The sequence below is a fragment of the Mirounga angustirostris genome, unplaced genomic scaffold, assembly GCF_029215605.1.
Source record: "Mirounga angustirostris isolate CCGP_5_RB_7025 unplaced genomic scaffold, mMirAng1.0.hap1 SCAF_3, whole genome shotgun sequence".
Taxonomy (NCBI): Eukaryota; Metazoa; Chordata; class Mammalia; order Carnivora; family Phocidae; genus Mirounga; species Mirounga angustirostris.
Genome location: NW_026991711.1, coordinates 134,625,372 through 134,646,855, shown reverse-complemented (window position 1 = coordinate 134,646,855; position 21,484 = coordinate 134,625,372). Strand labels below are relative to the sequence as shown.

The 21,484-nt window shown below is 42.6% G+C and overlaps 1 protein-coding gene across 1 annotated transcript in view; it reads right to left on the bottom strand.

The window, feature by feature from the left end:
* Positions 1 to 21,484, bottom strand: part of MYO3B (myosin IIIB) — a 395,903-nt gene that overhangs the window by 121,236 nt on the left and 253,183 nt on the right. Inside the window, exon 27 of the mRNA XM_064585824.1 lies at positions 20,816 to 20,978. Coding sequence (XP_064441894.1) covers positions 20,816 to 20,978 — 163 coding nt within the window. The remainder of the gene's footprint in view (positions 1 to 20,815; positions 20,979 to 21,484) is intronic.

Below are 21,484 nucleotides of genomic sequence, written 5' to 3'. Positions count from 1 at the left end.
GCAAGGGCAATAATGAACTATTGGGACTTCATCAAGATAAAAAGCTTTTTGGAACTGGAGGGTATTATGCTGAGTGAAATAAATCAAACAGAGAAAGACATGTATCATATGACCTCACTGATATGAGGAATTCTTAATCTCAGGAAACAAACTGAGGGTTGCTGGAGTGGGGGGTGGGGTGGGAGGGTTGGGGTGACTGGGTGATAGACACTGTGGAGAGTATGTGCTCTGGTTAAGTGCTGTGAATTGTGCAAGACTGTTGAATCTCAGATCTGTACTTCTGAAACAAATAATGCAATATATGTTAAGAAAAAAAAAAGAAGAAGATAGCAGGAGGGGAAGAATGAAGAGGGGAAACTGGAGGGGGAGACGAACCATGAGAGACGATGGACTCTGAAAAACAAACTGAGGGTTCTAGAGGGGAGGGGGGTGGGAGGGTGGGTTAGCCTGGTGATGGGTATTAAAGAGGGCATGTTCTGCATGGAGCACGGGGTGTTATGCACAAACAATGAATCATGGAACACTACATCTAAAACTAATGATGTAATGTATGGTGATTAACATAACAATAAAAATTAAAAATATATATAAAAAGCTTTTGCACAGCAAAAGAAATAGTCAACAAAACCAAAAGACAACTGACAGAATGGGAGAAAATATTTGCAAATGACCTATCAGACAAAGGGCTAGTATCCAAAATCTATAAAGAACTTATCAAACTCAACACCCAAAGAACAAAGAATCCAATCAAGAAATGGGCAGAAGACATGAACAGACATTTTTCCAAAGAAGACATCCAAATGGCCAACAGACACATGAAAAAGTGCTCAACATCGCTTGGTATCAGGGAAATCCAAATCCAAACCTCAATGAGATACCATCTCACACCAGTCAGAATGGCTAAAATCATCAAGTCAGGAAACGACCGATGTTGGTGGGGATGCGGAGAAAGGGGAACCCTCCTACACTGTTGGTGGGAATGCAAGCTGGTGCAGCCACTCTGGAAAACAGTATGGAGGTTCCTCAAAAAGTTGAAAATAGAGCTACCATACGATCCAGCAATTGCACTACTGGGTATTTACCCCAAAGATACAAATGTAGGGATCCGAAGGGGTACGTGCACCCCAATGTTTATAGCAGCAGTGTCCACAATAGGCAAACTGTGGAAAGAGCCAAGATGTCCATCGACAGATGAATGGATAAAGAAGATGTGGTGTATATATATACAATGGAATATTATGCAGCCATCAAAGGGAATGAGATCTTGCCATTTGCAATGATGTGGATGGAACTGGAGGGTGTTATGCTGAGCGAAATAAGTCAAACAGAGAAAGACATGTATCATATGACTTCACTGATACGAGGAATTCTTAATCTCAGGAAACAAACTGAGGGTTGCTGGAGTGGGGGGTGGGGTGGGAGGGATGGGGTGGCTGGATGATAGACACTGGGGAGGGTATGTGCTATGGTAAGCGCTGTGAATTGTGCAAGACTGTTGAATCTCAGATCTGTACTTCTGAAGCAAATAATGCAATATATGTTAAGAAAAAAGAAAAGAAGAAGATAGCAGGAGGGGAAGAATGAAGGGGGGGAAATCGGAGGGGGAGATGAACCATGAGAGACGATGGACTCTGAAAAACAAACTGAGGGTTCTAGAGGGGAGGGGGGTGGGAGGGTGGGTTAGCCTGGTGATGGGTATTAAAGAGGGCACTTTCTGCATGGAGCACTGGGTGTTATGCACAAACAATGAATACATCTAAAACTAATGATGTAATGTATGGTGATTAACATAACAATAAAACAATTTTTTAAAAATGTACAAGGTTGAAGTTATAATGATTGAACATATAGCATGACAAAGAGTGCAGAAAAAGAAATACAGAAATCAATAGTTTTATGTTGTCTATTCTGGGAAGAGTAAACTCTGATTCTATGTTACTGGTTTGGTTCCTTAGACATAAATATCTCTTGTGTAAAAGAAATGCAATTCTTCAAGCTATCAGTGATAGATAAGACCATCTGTTATTATAATTATTATTATTGCTATAAACACCAAAAGAATAAAGATAAAGTTTTAAGTGGAACATTATTATATTTTTATTATTACACACACAACAAAACATTATGACCAAACAGTGAAACAGCAATGTTGAAAGAAGAAGAAACAAAAGAAATCAAGAAAAATAGCTGCAGCCTTCCAGAATTTCATTAACGGATTCCCTTCCCTCTCTTCCCTGCCATCTCTTGACTGACCAACTCCTCCAGTGAGAGGATCAGGCAGGTTTACCCCTACTGGAGATTCTAAAACAGTGTTTGGCCTAAGCTCACTTGTAATACTATGACAAGCAACATAAAAGCAAGAACTGACTTGAGAAGGAGAAAGAGGAGCCTACCTCAGGGGCACAAATAACTCTGCTTCCTTATTAGGAAGGAACATTGACAGGAATGATCTTTAACCTTGTGCTTGGGCCCAATTCGGCAGAACCAAGAGCTACCACGCACTGATCAAAGCCCAGATGGTATCACCCATGTGGAAAGCTGAGATTGCTGTTGTCTCCACCTATCTGAGATCTTCAGAATAAAGAGGCACAAGAGTAGCTTAATAGTAATTCAGAGAGGAAAAAGCTAAGCAAGAAAAGATCACCAAGCCCCTTTTGGTTTGGGACTCTCAGGAGAAAGGTGCTATGTCCACCTCCAGAGAGGAAGCTTCAACATCTTTCCTTGGAACTTAGCAAATGCCCCCAGTTACTTTGCCTGGGTTTCCAATAAAAGCCCACAGAATTTCTGTTCATGTAATTGAAGGGAAAACTTATTCCATGTTTCTTATTCATTTACACTTCAGTCATCAAAATATTGATTTTTAAGAGTTATTTGAAGTATAAAAATCAAACAGAAAACTTACAGAATATTCTTAATAAAGCTTAGATGAAGTCTGTTCCTCCATCTCCCAGCTTTGCCTGAAGAGCAGGGAGAAGGATTTGAGTCAGAGTAAAAACATAAACTTAAATAAGAAGGAGGCCATCAAACTATTGAGTTCAAAGCAAAACCCAATATTGTGAAATATTTTTAAGTATGTCCTGGTGACACCTGGAATCATGTGGCATCTCTTTGGCAAATTAATTGCTGAACAAGGAGATTCAAGAAACAAAGATATGGAGAAAACCAGAAAGGTAAAATAGGGTGGTCATTCTAAGTGAATAGATCAAGTTAAAAGGAATAAGACCAGTGACATGGCTGAAAAAATTCAATGATGAGCTTGCCCAGCAGACCTGAGGTGTGTGCAGGTGGAGCAACAGAGGCTTCTCCAGATAGGGGTCTCTTCTCCTCAGAGGACCATCCCTAAGTGTTCGGTTCAATGAAATAAAGCAATTCTAAGAAGGACTTCTCTGAAGGAGTCACATCCTTCCAAAGTCGGATTGAACTCAATGAGCCATTCATATTTCCTAGGAAAGTCAAACCAATTCTCCACTGGAGCATTTCGGAATAAGATAGAAAGGCATTTGGCCGAAAACATGGGAGCAGGCAGTGCAAACTCAAATGCCTTTGGGGCCACCCAGGTAACATCAATGTGTGCACTGTCAGGCAAAGAGAGAGGGAAGTGGTGGGGTCTGAGGTGAACCAGAGAACGTATGCCCCACCTAAAGACATTTGGGTTCAAAGTTTAAAAAAAAAAAAACAAAACAAAACACTGTGTCTGGCCAAACAAAACACATCTGCATGGTGATTACACCTGTAAGACCTCCTATTTGTGACTTCTGCTAAGAAGAAAGGGTCCAGGCCATGAGTCAGTAAGAGTTTAGGCGTCCTGTTTTTGAAAATGAAAAATGTGTGGTTGTCTCCGCCCCCAAGTCTCCTCAAATTTAGGAAACACTGCTGCTCCCTGGGCTGCCCCTATTTTCCTTCTCTCCCACTTCCTAACCTCCCAACTCCAAGGTGAAGTCCCAGTTCTGTATTTCTTTGAAACAGAGGCTAGGAGGCAGATTCCAAAGGAGTGGGAAGTGCCCAGAAACTCTTTGCTGGGTCCGGCAGATAAACTGCAAACTCTACTGTAAAATCCAGGGCAACTCATCTGCACATTTCAGAAAATGCTGGCATTAGCATTAAAGGCCATATTTTTGAAAATCACAGCTTCTTCCAGCAGAAGTCCAGAAACTGCAAACTGTAAAAAGGGAAGATTCTAATATTTTTTTAAATGTTTAAAAACCACTGATTTAGTCTGTCTAATGCTCTCACTTTACAATGATGTTAACTAATGGAAGGTGGCTTAGACCAGATAATCAAGTTTTAATTTCTGGTCCCCGGTGCTCCTCCCCACCATAAATGTTCTCCATCAGTTTGAGATCTATGGACCAATGTCAGGATCATAAAAAGACCTTCTTGAGAGGCTGAATTTTCATAAGTCCTGAGGTAGATCAGACAGAAATGTGTCAGCATCCACTCCAAGAGGAGTTGAGGAGAGGCAGTCGGTAAGGAGAGTCACAACTAGACCAGTTTCCCAGCAAAGAGGTCAATGGGCAGAGAAGCTGAGATTATCTCTGTCTATTCTTTCCCTTTTGTGAAATCGCCGGTCAGGATCGCCTGTAAGGCTGCCCCTGAATTTAATCAGCTGTCTCCTATAGAAAAACAGAGGGTCCATATCAGGTGGTCATTTCCATCTCTGGAACCTTCTCTGGAACATCCCTGAATATAGGATACCCATCCCAAACCTCTAATGACCCCACCTGTGTGGTCACCAGGTTTACTGCAGTCTTGATCCTGGGCACTTCTCTTGCTATCCCTTGTGACAGTGGGCTGCAGATCACTGCTTTGGTCTAAAGGGTGTCCTGTGGAATGAAACAAAGGAGGAACTTACCAAGTTTATGCTCCCACACCTGGAGGAATTACCCAAGTGGGTGACACAATGTAGTTAGGGAAACCCACACTTGTCTCATGGTCTGAGGCTCCAGTTATAAATCTCACCAACAGATTTGGTGCTTATTTTTAAGATTTAATACAGTGTGGTTGGAGAGGGCCTAATTGTAGGAATTGGTAACTGTCCTGACTGGACTCCCTACTTGATAATTCCAATAAGCTCTGTCTCAATGATCGCATTAGTCAAACTGGGAGCTTAAGTGTACCAGGACAGGGCTTCTGGTTGGACAACTGGATGGTTTTCCTATTTCCTTTTCAGTTGTACCACCAGGGTAGTAAAAGGAGGGACAAGGTCTCCTCCTTTCCTCCACATCTCTGCCCCTCAGGCATATGTGTCCTTTCCTTTCATCTTGTAGTCCTGGTCACTGATGGTTGTGGGTCGACAACCAATAATGCGGTCATGGAAAAGAGAGACTACACATTCCACTAGGTTGAGGACTACCACAGTTGCAGCTTTTTATTGTCCAGGCAGCTTAGCTCATGTTGATAAATACCTAAATACTTCTCTACCAAAACAGCTCACGACTTGAATGGAAAAATACTGAAGGGTCTGTCCTGGCCGTCACATCTCTTCTTCCATTCTCCATGACCCTCGAGGGCATGATGGGTTGAAGATGTTCCACCACCTCAGACTACCTCAGGTATCTGAAGAGGGCTGGTTCTTCCCAGTTGGATCCCTTGGCTCTAGAAGAAACCACACTGGTAGCAAAGCCCCTAGTCCTAAAGATATGCTTCAGGCTTTGCCCTGAGGCAGCCCCTTCTCCTTTTCCTCTGACCTGCGATGTAAACCTTGTTCTCTCTCATCCTGCACCTTCCTTCTGACTCTGGCTGTTTCAGATTTGCTGGCAGAACTTCCAGATATACCATATTAGAATATTTGGGACCTCCGACCTTTCTCCTTTTATTTCCTTGGATGGAATTTTTTTTTCCCATCCTGTCCCTCTCTCTCCTTCTGAGTGGCTCTCCTACCTCAACATCACCTTCCCACACCCAGCCTGATGGCACCATGTCTCTCCATTCCCTGGAGGTGGCCCAGCAAACCCACGTTAAGCAATGTCAGCTACTTCAGCCTACACTTAAAGAGATACAGTCCCTACTCCCATGGAGCTTACATTCTAATACATTCTAATATTCTAGGAATAAAAAGAAATAACAGATGTAAAAACTCCCTATAAGTTTAAAGGGGGTGACCTGGGTAGACTAGAGTCCCCTCAATATTCCTGTCTACCTAGAACCTCAGAATGTGACCTTATTTGGAAATAAGCTCTTTGTAGATGTAATTAGTTTAAGATGAGGTCATACTGGATTAAGGTGGGTCTTAAGTCCAAAGATTAGCGCCCTTATAAGAAGATCATGTGAAGACACAGACACAGGGAGAATGCATGTGATAATGAAAGCTAAGAGTGGAGTGATGGGTCTACAAGCCAAGGAACGCCAAACACTGTCAAGAACTTCCAGAAGCTAGGAGAGAGGTATGGAAAGAATTGTCCCTCAGAGCCTCCAGTAGAAACCAACCTTGCTGATTTTGGACTTCCAGCCTCCTGAACTGTGAGAGAATAAGTTTCTGTTATTTTATGCTACAGAGTTTGGGGTAATTTGTTATGGTAGCCCTAGGAAACTAACATGAAGAGGTAAAGCTGACACATGATAAGAAAAAAGAAATAGATGAAGAAGATTAGGTATATGTATTCAGCTTGATTTCACTGGGGGGGGGGGGTGTTAAGAACAGGAATTAGGGAAATCTCTATTATTTTCATTTAACAAACAAATACAAATATGTGGATTATTATGTTCCATGCAGTGTTCTAAGCCCTTTACAAAAATTTACTCTTTAATCTTCATAGTAACTCTAAAAGGTAGAGGCCACTATTATTCCCATTTTACAGTTAAGGAAACTGAGGCCCAGAGCGGTTAAATAACTTGCCCAAGAGTCACACACGGCTGGAGAGTGGCAGAGCCAGGGTTCAAATCCAAGCAGTTTTGCCCTAAAGTCTGAATTCCTAAATATGACACGGTACAGCCCCATTTACATAAACATTTTAAAAATCATTAACCTCTACTCTTATTTTTTCCTTTAAAAGTGGAAGTGAAAATTCAGACTTTATTTCTTTCACATGCTGGGGCCTCTAAGTTCTCACAGATCTGCTGCTGTGGGAGGAGGCTCTGGCCTGGACTGGCATTCGATGACCCACCCAGAGGGTAGCCCCAGAGGCATGGTTTCCAGCAGGGGCGCCATCTAGGTAGATTTCCTGGTTGGGGATCTAGGCAGGGTAGGCTCTCCTGCCCTCATGATGGACCTGGCAAACAGTGCCTACTGTATCTGGCAGAGAAGGCGCATACAGATGAGGCACAAAAGCGCAGGCTTCCCTCCTCACCGCTGCTGGTGAATTGCACCAGGAGCCCATGTCATTTCTGGCTGGAGTGACAGCTGGTCAACAGCCATCTTATCAGAACATAAAGAGGCCAACTTGTGGGAGGTCTGACAGCCAAATGCCACCAAAAGCAGCACTGAGAAAGTACAATTCTTTTTTTTAAAGAACAGAATCTCACGGAGAGATTTTTTTTTCCCCCCAACAGCCACATCAGAAACCCCCTCTCCACATAAAACAATTCTGGTAATTCCAAGCCTATGAGAACATTTTCCACTTTGATTCTCCAGGGCTTAATTCCAGTCATCATCCCGGTCAAACTTTGAGTTCAAAGAAAGTCTTGCCTGGTAATTGCTTTCTCTAACTTGGAAACTAAGGAGGAACCCTTCTATATACTGTTATACCCTTCTAATAGGTGTATAACAGTATATTGATGTTTCCCTTAACCTAGAGATCAGTTTCTTGTCTGCCTCAGAACATCGCCGTTTGGGAAATTCCCCTTGCCTTCAAGCACCCAGACACTGTCACTCTGTTCTCTTCTGACTCCCAGCGACCTTGGGTGGGATTTATTTCTTATAATTTATGCCCTGCCTGCTTCCAAAAAGGACTGGGGGAAGCTTCATAGGTTGTTTGTTTCTTGTGGTTGTGTTAGCTGGCTCTAGCTTAGCACTCCTCTTAAGCTTGGGGCAGATGTGTCCGTCCTGGTTCCATCTGAGACTGTTTCTCCCACCTCCTTTTTAAAAGATTTTATGTTTAAGAGCAGTTTTAGATTCTCAGCAAACCTGAGAGGAAGGTACAGAGATTTCCCATATATTTCCTGCTTCCACATATGCATATACTATCAACACCTCCCACCAGAGTGCTACATTTGCTACAATTGATGGACTTACACTGACACTTCTTAATTACCCAAAATCCATAGTTCACACTATGGTTCACTCTCTATGTCGTACATCATATGGGTTTGGACACATTAAAATGGCATATATCCATCATCCTGGTGTCATACGGTAATTTCACTGCCGTAAAAACTCCTCTGGGCTCTGCCTATTAACCCCCTCCCACACCTGTGGCAACCATTGATCTTTGTACAGTCTCCACAGTTTTGTTTTTCCCAGAATGTCATATAGTTGGAATCATGCAGTACGTAGGCTTTTCAGACTGGCTTTCACCTTGTAATATGCATTTATGTTTCCTGCATGCCTTTTAGTGGCTTGAAAGCTCATTTCTTTTTAGCACGAAATAATAGTCCATTGTCTGCATGTACTACAGTTTATTTATCCATTTACCCACTGAAGCACATCCTGGTCGCTTCCAAGTTTTAGAAATTATGAATAAAGCTGCCTCAAACATCTGTGTGCAGGTTTTTGTGTGGACATAAGTTTTCAACTCCTCTGGGTAAATACCAAAGACCGTGAATACTGGATCATATGGTAAGAGTCTGTTTAGTTTTGTAAGAAATTGCCACATTGTGTTCCAAAGTAGCTCTACCATTCCGTATTCTCATCAGCAATGAATGAGGTTCCTGTTGTTTCACATCCTCATCAGCATTTGATGTTGCCAGTGTTACAGATTTTGGCCCTTCTAATAGGTGTATAACAGTATATTGATGTTTTAATTTACATTTACCTGCGGACATGATGTAGAGCATCAGGCTGTCTGTCCCCTCTCGATGGGGAAAAAAATAATTTTTATGTTGCTTTTATGACCACCCCCAAAGCATTTAGCAGAGTGCTCTGCACAGAGAGGATGTTCAGAAAATGTTTGGGGGAAGGGCACCAGATCAGGAGTTAGGCAGTCTGGATTGCAGGGAGGTTTCTTAGCCACCATCTGTAAAATGGGGTAAGATTCCCAACCTACTTCTCAGGGTTACTGTGAGAATTACAAAAATAAGGTGGGTGAAACTGCCTTGTATAAACTAGAAATTTCTATGCAAAAATATAGCATGTTAGGAAAGTAAGTATTTCTTTTTGTTAATCAAGAAGGAAATAATTCCCACCTCTATGATCATTCCAGCTTATGCAGTTCTGGTTTCCTATAAATCAAAGTTATTTACTTTCTGGGGCACCTGGGTGGCTCAGTTGGTTAAGCGGCTGCTTTCAGCTCAGGTCATGATCCCAGGGTCCTGGATCGAGCCCCGCATCAGGCCCCCTGCTTGGCGGGAAGCCTGTTTCTCCTTCTCCCACTCCCCCTACTTGTGTTCTTTCTCTAGCTGTCTCTCTCTCTCTGTCAGTTAAATAAATAAATAAAATCTTTATTAAAAAAAAAAAAGAAACAAAGTTATTTACTTTCCTATAATCTTTCCTAAAAAGATAAAGTTTTAGATGTTTACAGCAGCTTTATTCGTAGTAACCCAGATCTGGAAACAAATGTCATTTAGCTAGTAACTGGCAAAACTATGGTATATCCACATCCTGGAATTCTGCTCAGCAATGAAAAAGAACAAATTACTGTTAAATGCATGAACACTGATGAATTGTAAAAGTATTACACTAAGTGAAAGAAGCCAGACGCAAAAGCTTATATACTATATTACTCCATTTCTATGACATTTGGGGAAAGGCATAATTATAGGGACAGAAAACCCATTAGTGGTCACCAGGACCTAAGGGTGGGGGAGGGATTATAACAGAAGGGGCAGGAGAGAGCTTTTTGGAAATTTTCTTTTTCTTGATTGTAAAGGGGGTTACCTGTGCTCATCCAATTTTATCAAATTGTTTTGAGTTTTACTGTATATAAATTATACCTCAATAAATATGACTTTTTAAAAATCACCAGGACCTAAAAAAATTAAAAGATAAAAGTCTTCTCAAACTGATTGTTCCTGGAAAGCAGGATCCAATCACTTCTAACCCACTAGGAGGAAAGCGTCTGGTGGGGAGAGCCTTGCTGTTGACGAGGGACACTTCACAGCCATTTGTATCATTGACCATAGCTGGTTTTGACACTAAGTACTTGGCTCAAAGTCTATGAAATTAGCAGGCTCTGGTTGCTAGTACATCTCAACCGTCACAACTTTATTGACGAGAATGGCTACCAGCTGTCACCTCTGCCTCCACCTCTGTGCTCAGTGATTTAGACTTCATGGCCACAGCAAATCAAGTCATGATCCTGCTATGGCTCTTCGTGTTGGGGTTTGAACTCCTAGCCAAATGGCTGTCGCTCAGCTGTTAGGCTGCCAATCACCTGTCACCGTGGGTTAAGCATGATATGCACACTGAGATCTTCCAACTCCGTAGACATCTGAAAGGCAACTTGCTTTCCACACCAGCAGGCAGCAAATCTGGGTGATATTTAACTCCTGGATTTTAGAATTTTCGACTTCATGGAAGGGGGCGAGGAGGGGACTTGCTATTTTACAGAACAAGTTGCAGTAGGGCCTCAAATCAGTGAATGGGGGAAAAACAATGTCATTAGCATACCACCTAAATCTTAACAACTGTGAGGCCAGTGAAAAATTTATCTACACAAATGACTCCAGCTCTTGGCATGATGGAGCAGAGTTCTTCACAAAAACCAAAACAAAACCACTTCAAATCTTCCACATGGTACTATTATATTTTAATTTTCCCCTGTTAGATAAGCAAGACATAAGATTTAGACAGTTCTCTCTTTTATAAATGCTTTATTGTAACTGTATTTAAGATTTGACAGGTACAATTTTTTTCTCCAAAATTGAGAGAAATGGTTTCATCTTTTTGAAGTTATAATATTATTATGCTCACCATTGAAGAGTACTACACAGACAGATTTATTTCCCAATGAAGTTCATATTTAGGAAGGGGGTACACAGAGGGAACTAACATTTGCTGAATATCTACCACATGCCAGGTACTATGCAGGATGCTCTGCATGTATTATCTGTAATCATCTTCACAACGGTCCTGAGAACTAGGCCTTCATGAGTTCCATTTTATAGGTGAGGAAACTAAAACTCAGAAGTTAAGTAATTTTCCCCAAACCATATGACAAATTATGGCATAGCAGAGATGTAAAGTCGATTGTTTTTTGTTTGCTTTTCTTTCCTTTTTCTTAAAATTTGAGTATAGTTGACATGCAACATTACAGAAGTTTCAGGTGTACAAGATAGTGATTCAACATCTCTATACATTACGCTATGCTCACTGAAAGTGTAGCTGCCATCTGCCACCATGCAATGCTATTACAATACCACTGACTCTATTCCGTGTGCTGTAACTTTTATTCTCGTGACTTATTCATTCCATAACTGGAAACCTGTATCTCCCACTTCCCTTTACCCATTTTGTCCATCTTCCTGTTCCCCTTCCCTCTGGCAACCATCAGTTTGTTCTCTGTATTTATAGGTCTGATTCTGCTTTTTGTTTATTCGTTTTGTTTTTTAGATTCCACATAAGTGAAATCATATGGTATTTGTCCTTCTCAGTCTGACTTGTTTCATTTAGCATAATACCCTCTAGGTCCGTCCATGTTGTTGCAAATGGCAAGATTTCAACCTTTTTATGGCTGTATGATATTCCATTGTGTATATATATGCACTTCTTTATCCATTCATCTATCAAGAGACACTTAGATTGCTTCCCATATCTTGACTATTGTAAATAATGCTGCAGTAAACATAGGGATGCTTATATCTTTTTGAGTTAATGTTTTCATTTTCTTTGGGTAAATACCCAGTAGTGGAAGTATTGCATCATATGGTATTTCTATTTTTAATTTTTTGAAACACTTGCACACTGTATTCCATAGTGGCTGCACCAATTATATTCCCACCAGCATTGTACCCAGGTTCCTTTTTCTCCATGTACTTCACCAACACCTGTTATTTTTTGTTTTCTTGATTTTAGCCATTCTGACAGATGTATGGTGACATCTCATTGTGGTTTTGATTTCTATTTCCCTGATGATGAGTGATGTTGAGCATCTTTTCATGTGTTTGTTGGCTATCAGTATGTCTTCTTTTGAAAAAATGCCCATTCAGGTCCTCTGCCCATTTTTAATCAGAGTTTTCACTGTTTTGGTTAAAGTAAATTGTTTTGATTCCAAAGTCCACTTGCTTAAGTTGGTATATGAAACTCTTCCCAAAGCTTTGACCGGTACCCTATGTCAGCGTGCCATATCCGAGGTGCAAACAAATGGCAGAGTGTGGTCTACTGCAAAGAGCACTGGATAAAGACTGAGAAGAGGGCTTTGATACCAATTTTTTTTTTTTTTAAGATTTATTTATTTTAGAGAGAAAGGGAGAGAGCACCAACGTGAGCACACACGGGAGGAAGGGAAGAGGGAGAGAATCTTCGAGCAGTCTCCCACTGAGCATGGAGGCTGCACAGGGCTAGATCCCATGACCCATGAGATCATGACTTGAGCCGAAACCAAGAGTCAGACACTCACCCAACTGAGCCACCCTGGAACCCCAGCCAACTCTTAAGCTCCCATAACACATAAGGAGAGCCAACTTATTTAAATTCTCTGTGCTTCTGTTTCATCTGTTAAAGGGGAAAACAAAATCTGCCTTTCCACACACAGGAGTCTTCTGAGGAAAAGACGTCCAATCACTCTTGCCAGAGCAGTTAGTTTTGTCCCTAAATGTTTCTTTTACTATTATGTGGATATAGCCTAAATAACTATGATTCCATATGAAAAAAAGAAACTTGAAAAAAATTTAAAGGAACAGAATAAAGGTGACTTGAGTGTGTTATTGATCACAGTCACGCTGAGTGTAGTTGATAGGTTGAGGTGTTAAGATGCCACTTTGGGCAGGACCTCTTTGCGGCCAGATTCTGGAGTTCTACATGAGGTCCAGAATGGAGAAGCTGATTCAAAGCTGAAGTACTCAGGGACTTCCTTTGAAAGTTTAATCTTGAGTCCTGGGGGTACAGACTGCTGCACCAGTTTCATCTTAAGCACAGTTCTGTGCCATGTCAATATATCCGTCACAAGCAGACCTCAAGCCCATGTTGGCTCTTTACAGTTTCCTCTCTGTGCATTAGGTGAATAGCACTCTGGGCATTTAATTCTAACATGGACAATAATTTGATTTTATAGCAAAGGACATTCCGTAGCACTCCAAGTTATTGCATGGCAAGAATTCCATTGTTTGTGCCCAAGTGAGGTTTGCCAGGGCCCATTTCTTGACAGAAACCTTGCAGCCACAGGCCTGGCCTTCTCTCTGCTATATATCACTTCCTCTAAGCCGAGCTTCGGGGGCTCTCCGTAGGTCTTATGTCTCCGTATGTGTCCTGTCACAAATGGCACAATTTCCCAAAGTAAAGCACAACGCTTACAGCTGTCATAAATCAGCCCCAACTTTTTACTTACAGAGAGCTACAGAAACCCAGGCAGTGTGCAGGTGGACTGGGCAGGACTCCTTGCATGAGCCTGAAAGTACTGTCTTCTATTATACAAAGGTTTAGAAGGCAGTAGGCCTAGCATGCACCTCATGGTTCAGCTCAAGCCTGGGCACACCAGCTAACACGTTCCCCTAGATGGTGCTTTACTCTTGTATGGCTATGACCTAACACAACAGGAGAAGAGAGGTCAATGGTTCCTGCCCTGGCCAAGAAGAGTTTGGAACCTGTCTTCTCTCACATTTTGAGGAAGTAAGCATTTGTGTGAAATGACCAGGAGTCTAAGAGATAGAAATGGAGTGAGTGAAGAAACAGTGGAATAGAGGTAGAATGGGAAATAGAGATGAAAGGAGAGGAGTGATCAGATTGATTTCCTTCTGTTAGTTCCAAGTGGACCTTTGCCTTCAATGGTACATTCACTTGACCTTCCTCTACTGTTTGGCTTGCGATCAACAATCTGCTTATGCACAGCTTTGTCAGTCTGAAACTATCTCCTGTAATCATTTTTACCTTCAAGAAACATGGATTATTTCAATGTATATCCTCAGTTATATTTTAGAATGATTTTGACTCTTTGTATTGTCTTATAGAACTCCCTCCCAATATGGACTGACATGATATAGAGTACCTGATATAAACAGCATCCTTCTGAGGAACAGCATGTTTTATCACCCTATCAGAGATGGGAAATTTGATGCCCCAAATGAAATCCCATCCTTCACCATGGCAGCTCCAGCATACAGTAGATACTTAGTGAATGAAAAAAGACATTTCCAAATTTAAAATATAGTTGTCCTGCACACCTAGGGATATTTCCGGAAATCTAGTTCCAGGATATTACTACAACCACCCAGTCACTGCCAACTCACCAACAGTGCTAAAGGAACCAACCTTTTGAAGTTAGAAAAGACCAGAGGAGGCCTTACCTGAGAGAGGTTTAAAAGTTCAGGCAGCCTTTTTTTTAAAAAAACATTTTCTTTATTTATTTGAGAGAGAGAGAGACAAAGATAGCAACAGAGAGCACAAGCAAGAAGACCAAGCATGAGTGGGGAGGAGAGGGAGAAGTAGGCTCCCTGCTGAGCAGGGAGCCCCATGCGGGGCTTGATCCCAGGACCCTGGGATCATGACCTGAGCTGAAGGCAGACACTTAACTGACTGACCACTCAGGCACCCCAAGTTCAGGCAGTTTTAAACACAAAAATTTGGTTTTGTTATGAAGCAGGGTCAAGTTTCTAAAAGAAGTTAAATAGTCTCTGATAGTTTGCTATCTGAAATTGTATCCAAGTGTGCTGGAACCTCTCTGGACATGATGTTTGATTTCCCCTCTGGAAGCAGCATTTAAAGCAACTCTCATTGCCCAGTGTCACATGATGCACCCAGCAGTTGCAGTTGAATCGGGTTTAAAATTGCCTGTTCACAGGCTCAAGGAAGCCTAAGCCTTGGCAGATGCCAAAAGGCATCGGAAGGAGAAATGGCCATCGTTTATCTGTGTTGTTGTAAGGGCCATGGAGGGGGAGTAAGTGGGAAATTGATGGAGGACAGAGAGGGAAACATTTTCCACTGCCCTGAAGCAATTAGTTGAAAATGTGCTGTAAACCAATGGGCTCTTCCTGCTCCTGGGGGTTGGGGGAGATCAGGGAAAGGGGGCTGGAAGAGCCTACTCCTTCCTGGGGACACTCTTTGAAATTCCATTCCCAGCCCCTGGGGCTCCACTGTCACCTAGTTGAGGCATTTTCCCCTCTGAGATGGGGAAGCCCACCACTTGGCTCTCACTTAAAAAACAGATCTTGAATTAGAGGAGCATTTTTAATGAGATATTGTAGACCTTTTAAAAATCCCTACTAGGTTATGTGTTTTGATAGTATTTACTGAGGAATGTATTCATTTTTATTTGAATAAATCTGGTTATATCCACTTTGTGACACTAAAGAATTCATTAAAAAAAATAATAGATTAGTAAAGGAATGACATATAACTGTTACTTTTTACTTAGAATACCCCATCTATCTGAAAACTAATATGTGTAATCTTATCTTTCTGATTAAAAAAGTATGTAATTTTAAATTCTTTGGTGTTTAAAAGAGTATGTTTTCCTTTGACAAGAGCCTATTATTAGCATTAACAAATAAACACACACAAAACATGTCACTTCTCACCAAGATGACATTCAAAGTTGTTTCCCTGGCGAAAAAAAAAAAAAAATGCAAACTGATAAACTATACTTTTGCTTGGGATCCCTAGCTCTCTCTCCCCGAGATTGCTCACATCTCATAGAGGCCCTTTATTGTCGGTGCAATGTTATACACGTAGGAAATGGATGCGTATGTACCTAGGGTATTTTTTTCGTTTGTTTTCTCTTCCAGCATTTGATCACTGGCTGGTGAACTGTTTGGGCCCACAGAGATCTCTAGACCACCAGCTCATGTATTTGAAAGGCATCTGTTTATTTTGAAAATGCAAATGTGGCCTACCTCAAAGACTGACAGGCAAGAAATGACCCACTGAGCAAGGGGAGAGGTTTCCAATCTGGAGCCCTGTCCCTCCCTCTATCAAACTGAGATCACTCGCTGTCAAAACCACTTAAACAAGCTCCAGGAATCTGAGTGAAGGGCCCACAATTAAAATGAACAGGCCTCTCTGTGTGTGTGCGTGCATGTGTGTGTGTGTGTGTGTGTATCTCCTTCCCTCTCTCTTTCAGGAATTAGCCAGGCAGATCATTTCTCACCTAGTTTAAAGTAATGAGAGGTCAGTTACAAAAGGACTCCGCACCTTTGAAATGGTGGCTCCTAGACGGAGGGCTGCCTGGAGGAGGGACACTGGCCTCTTGGCAGTGGCAGCCCAGTCCTGGGGACGGATTCCCGGAGAAAGCCCAGGAAGGTTAATACCCCGACTTTGATCTCTGTCAAGGCATACCAGCAAGAATTAATTTACATTTCAGATGAAAAAGGTTGACAGCATGAAAAGGCATCTTGTTTCTGGTATGTGAACGGGCCGTAATAGATCGGGAATTCTGAAAGGAAGTTCTGAGGAAGCTAAAGGGATAAGCTGTGCGGCTGCTTTTATTGGGAAGGAGATGAAAGGAAAACAAATTTCAATATGTGCTGCTCTGTAGCAACATGTATGCCAAATGCTTCCTAAATTTCAAGGGCTGCTCTTTTAAAAATATATAACATATCTTAGCAACACCACTAAAAAAAAAAAAGGCAATGGGCCGGAACTTGAAATACAAAGAAATGCATTCCGTAGAAGCTAAATTTCAAGTGAAATGATTTGTTGAAAAAAAAAATAAACGAGAGAATAAGTTTCGAAAACAATCAGAAATGATTGTACTAGGATAATATCTGTAAGCCACTTCCTGCAGGCTCACAAGTAAGGGAACCGCTAGGTCTGGGGCTTGTTCTACTCAGAAACATCCTAGTGGTGTGAAGAAGAGCTTGTAATGAGAAGATTATGCTTTGGGAACAACACACCTGAAACAGAAGTTGGAATGAGTTGCTTTGCTCTTTAGATAAACACAACCATGCCTTCCAATATAAAGATAAGGACAACATTCTCACGTAAAAGTAAACTGCCCAACACTACATCAAAAACTAATGATGTAATGTATGGTGATTAACATAACATAATAAAAAAAAAAAAGTAAACTGCCCATACAATTGCAAATGCTGTTACCCTATCCAGGCATCTTTTCTGCCAGCACAACACCAGCACCTCAGTTCCTGTCCGTGGTGTTGGGGTGAAGGGCAAAGAGACTCTGGCTGCTTTGCTCCGACTGCCACACTACTTGCAAGACGGAGAGGTGGAGTTAGTACCTGTTCTCATGTCCGCCCAAGCCCCTGTAGACTCAGTTAGTGGAAGTTCCCAGTGCCACTTGATAAGTAGGAACACTAGTGGCCGGGCTAAAAAAAAGGGGGGGGGTGCTTGCAGAGCTTAAAAAAAAAGAAGCACCTTGAAGACATGTGTTCTCTCCAGTTCCACAAAACAAAACTATCCTTCCATGGTACCTACCGCATGGGTGCTCTACCAAAAAGGTGCATTCACGACCGGCCTGATATGATGATGAAACAAACCTGTCTCTGTTTTCATGCAGCCCTCCCTCACTTGGCAATAACAGAGTGCAAACAGGGAACCCTCTAAAGATCATTTTCAGAGAGGGAAAATGTGATTTATGATCCTATATCCTGAACTCAGTGGATCAACAATATATAACCCAAAGTTTATATTTTAAAACATATGTTGGGCTTTGGGCCAAACTGCAAGATCAGAAATCAGTCCAGGAGACTGGGGGGGGGGGGGGGGAGGTGGTGTGAGCACGCGTGTGTGCGTGTGCTGTGTGGTGTGGTGTGGTGTGTGGAGGTGGGCAAGGAAGGAACAAATACACTGTGAGTTGTCTTTCTTAAGCTGCAACTAGAATTGGATCCTTCTTCCAATGAACTCTTTGAAGTTGTAGAGCTTAAAATTCCTAGGCGATGGTGTTAAAATTTACACATTTGCATCTCAATGACATCCCTTCCTTCCAAATATTTTGGTTCTGAATGAAGATATCAGGTCTCTACAGTGGCCCAAGAGAGTTGGGAGAAGAGTTCCTGGAGCCAGGTTCTGGGCAGGGACGGCCTCAAAAAGGTTGCAGCTGTTTTATTTGAGTTTGCTTCAAGACAGCAATTTCTGAAATCCTATCTCTCTTCAGGCTTGTGGAGTCCGCAGGACTGGCCACTACTCTCTCACTCTGTCTCCACATTTTACACTCTCGGAGCTCCAGGCGTGCTCTGGGGCCTACTTCTTCCAGGGCCTCACTTAGCATATAGGGCTTCCCATGATGAAGGGGACCCAGGCTGGCAGGCACCGTGGGTACTGCCATTTGCAGAAGAGCAGAGCCACCCAGGAGCCAGGGACAGGTCAGATGAGGCAGAAGCCAGGCTCCAAGCTCAGCCACAGCTTAACCCCTCGGGGCCCAGAGGACCACCTTAGCCACATACAGGCCAGGGTGTGGGAAATCCCATTTGCTGGGAAAGTCCCAGAGCTATTATTATCTCTGTGATGCTGAAAGATGGGTGTTGCATATGATCCAAGAATTCCAAGGTTGCCAGGCACCTTCCAGACTTAACCAGACTTGGACCTGGCCTCCTGTTTCACAGATGACAGATGTGTGACTCCAAGAAGCAAAGGGATTTGTTCAGTTGGCGGTATATGAAGTTGACTTTATCCGACCTGCCTGTGTTCAAATGCTGACTCTGCTACTGACCAGCTGTGTGACCGTGGACAAGTTACTGCGCTTCTCTGTGCCACAGTTGCCCTCTCTATAAACTCAGGAATATTAGAGCACTTACTGAGAGTCTCCTTATACAAGTATGGCAAGCGGCAAATGCTCGCTGTCAGCCTTTTCATCATCACGCCGGGGGTGTGTCACAACAAGCACTAGAATCCCCACTAGAACTTGATTCCAGTGCTCCTGAATTATTCACCTCTCAGCTTTCTAAAATCATATGAACTCAATCACAGAATATTTTCAAGTGGATGCTATGAAAATGATGTTTTAATTACCTGCTTGAATAGGAACCGCAGACTCACTCCTTCTGTTGCTTATTTTCTTAAATTTCTTCCAAGCATCATATCCTCTCCAGGCTAAAAATACAAAACCATGTGCTAGGAATGATATTAATTTAAGAACTTGCCAGCGAATTGATATAAGCTGTTTTCCCTCCAATCTATTACCCCTCTTGCCCTCCCTCCTGCTTTCTCACTGAAGAAAATAAGCAGAGATACGTGAGCGATGATGGGGAAAAGGGGCCTCTCTGTACTCTTAGCTGGGCCTCCAAGATGCTTCTGAGAAGGAGTTATTTTTGTTCCGGCAGTGAGTTTCCAGAACACTCTGGATTCTACTTATGAATCACTGGGGACCTCTATCCCAGGTGAGGCTGTTCCCTGTCATTCTAATCCCTGGAGGAAGCTCTGTGTTCAAGACTTGGGAGTAGGGTGGTTTGTGGGGATGGTAGGAAAGAACTGGAATAGCCTGATCTGTTTGATTTTTTTATTTGGGAGGAAGGTATGAACATGAAATTTGAAGGAGTGAAAAATAAAGAAGGGAGTCAGGGTGCCTGGGTGGCTCAGTCGGTTAAGCATCTGCCTTGGGCTTGGGTATGATCCCAGGGTCCTGGGATCGAGTCCCACATCTCACTCCCTGCTCAGTGGGGAGCCTGCATCTCCCTCTGCTTGCCATCCCCCCTGCTTGTGCACTCTCTCTCTCTCACTCTGTCAAATAAATAATAAAAAATAAAGAAGGGAGTCATGGGGGATAATTAGTAGCACACCTGCATTTGGTAAGGGTGAACCATGTGCCAAGAACAGTGCTTCGGGAGAAGGAAATGATGCAAGAGTAAGGCAGAAGGCAAGGAAAATGGAGAAGGAGAGGAGAAAGAGAAATCTCTGGGGGTGTGCTGAGTCCTACAGACAGTGGACTGGGACATTAAGCTGCCCACCAGGAGCATGACCACTTCACCTTTTTGTCCTTCCCATTAGCATCACAGCTCCCCATGTTGCTGAGTGCGGTCATGAAGGCCAGAGCGGACAATGGGATTCTGGGTTATGAGAGCACAAAGGAAACTGTCCACTATGTTCAAGACTGATGCTTTCATAACCACTCATCAACAGCACAGAAGCTCAGATGCTGTTTGTAACACAAATGACACCCACATGTGCAAAGAGACACTGCATGGGCTGGGCATATGAGAGAGCCTGGTGATTTGCTCCCCTGGTTTATAAGCTCTGTCTGTGCTAGAAAAGCCTTCCTGAAAGGGCATTAGTAATTCTGATGCTGAGAACTTGGTGAAGTAATTCTGATGCTGAGAACTTGGTGATGGGCCTGGGGTGTATATTATATCAGTCATCTGGGAGAAGGGGCACAGGTCTGTGTGATTTGGGTTTTCCCTCTGCCCACTTCACACTCCCTCCACCGTGCTTCTCACCACAGTGTGTTGTGATGGCTTGTTTGCTTATGTGGAGGTCAGAGGGACCATGGTAGTCTTGCTCATGGCTAGATTCCCAGCATCTAGCCCAGGGCCTACAATAGGCACTCAGTAAATATTTGCTGAAGCAAGGAAGAAAGGAAGGAAGAAGGGAAGGAAGGGTAGAAGAAGAAAAGAAGCCATTGAGAAAAGCAACAGATGAGTGGCCCCAGTACTTGACGAAATGCCAAGATTCAGGACCGTTTACCTGACTGAATGGCAATCGCCGCCTTCTCTCTCCTCTCTCTGATTCTTTTGTATCTCCTGGCTCCAAGCCACCCCTTGGCATATGCCTGCAGCACAACCACTCTGCCTATGACTTCTTGCAGCAACAAATTTAACTGCTCGACATGATAATATTTGAGAAAAACCTGAAATGAGATATTAGTTTTAGCATTACATATGGGCTCCCAAACAGAGGGTCAGTCTACTCCAGAGTATTCTTTTTTTTTTTTTAAGATTTTTTTTTATTTGACAGAGAGGGAACACAAGCGGGGGAGTGGGAGAAGGAGAAGCAGGCTTCCCGCTGAGCAGGGAGCCCGATGTGGGGCTTGATCCCAGGACTCTGGGACCATGACCTGAGCCGAAGGCAGACGCTTAACCAACTGAGCCGCCCAGGCGCCCTGACTCCAGAGAATTCTTATTAAAAACATTAAAACCGTTATCTACATAAAGTTTACAGTGACTTCTTTTATGCTAGCATTACTGACTTCTTGGGAGCAAACACAATACCCCTTCTAAGGTTAAGCCAATCCTTGATTACTGATACAAACAGATGATGAGGTTAATGGGATTTAGGAGATCCCAAATGTTCTCCAAGTCTGCTTTATAGCTGCCAGGAGTTCTGTTTTCTTAATTTGATTTCTACTATCTATCT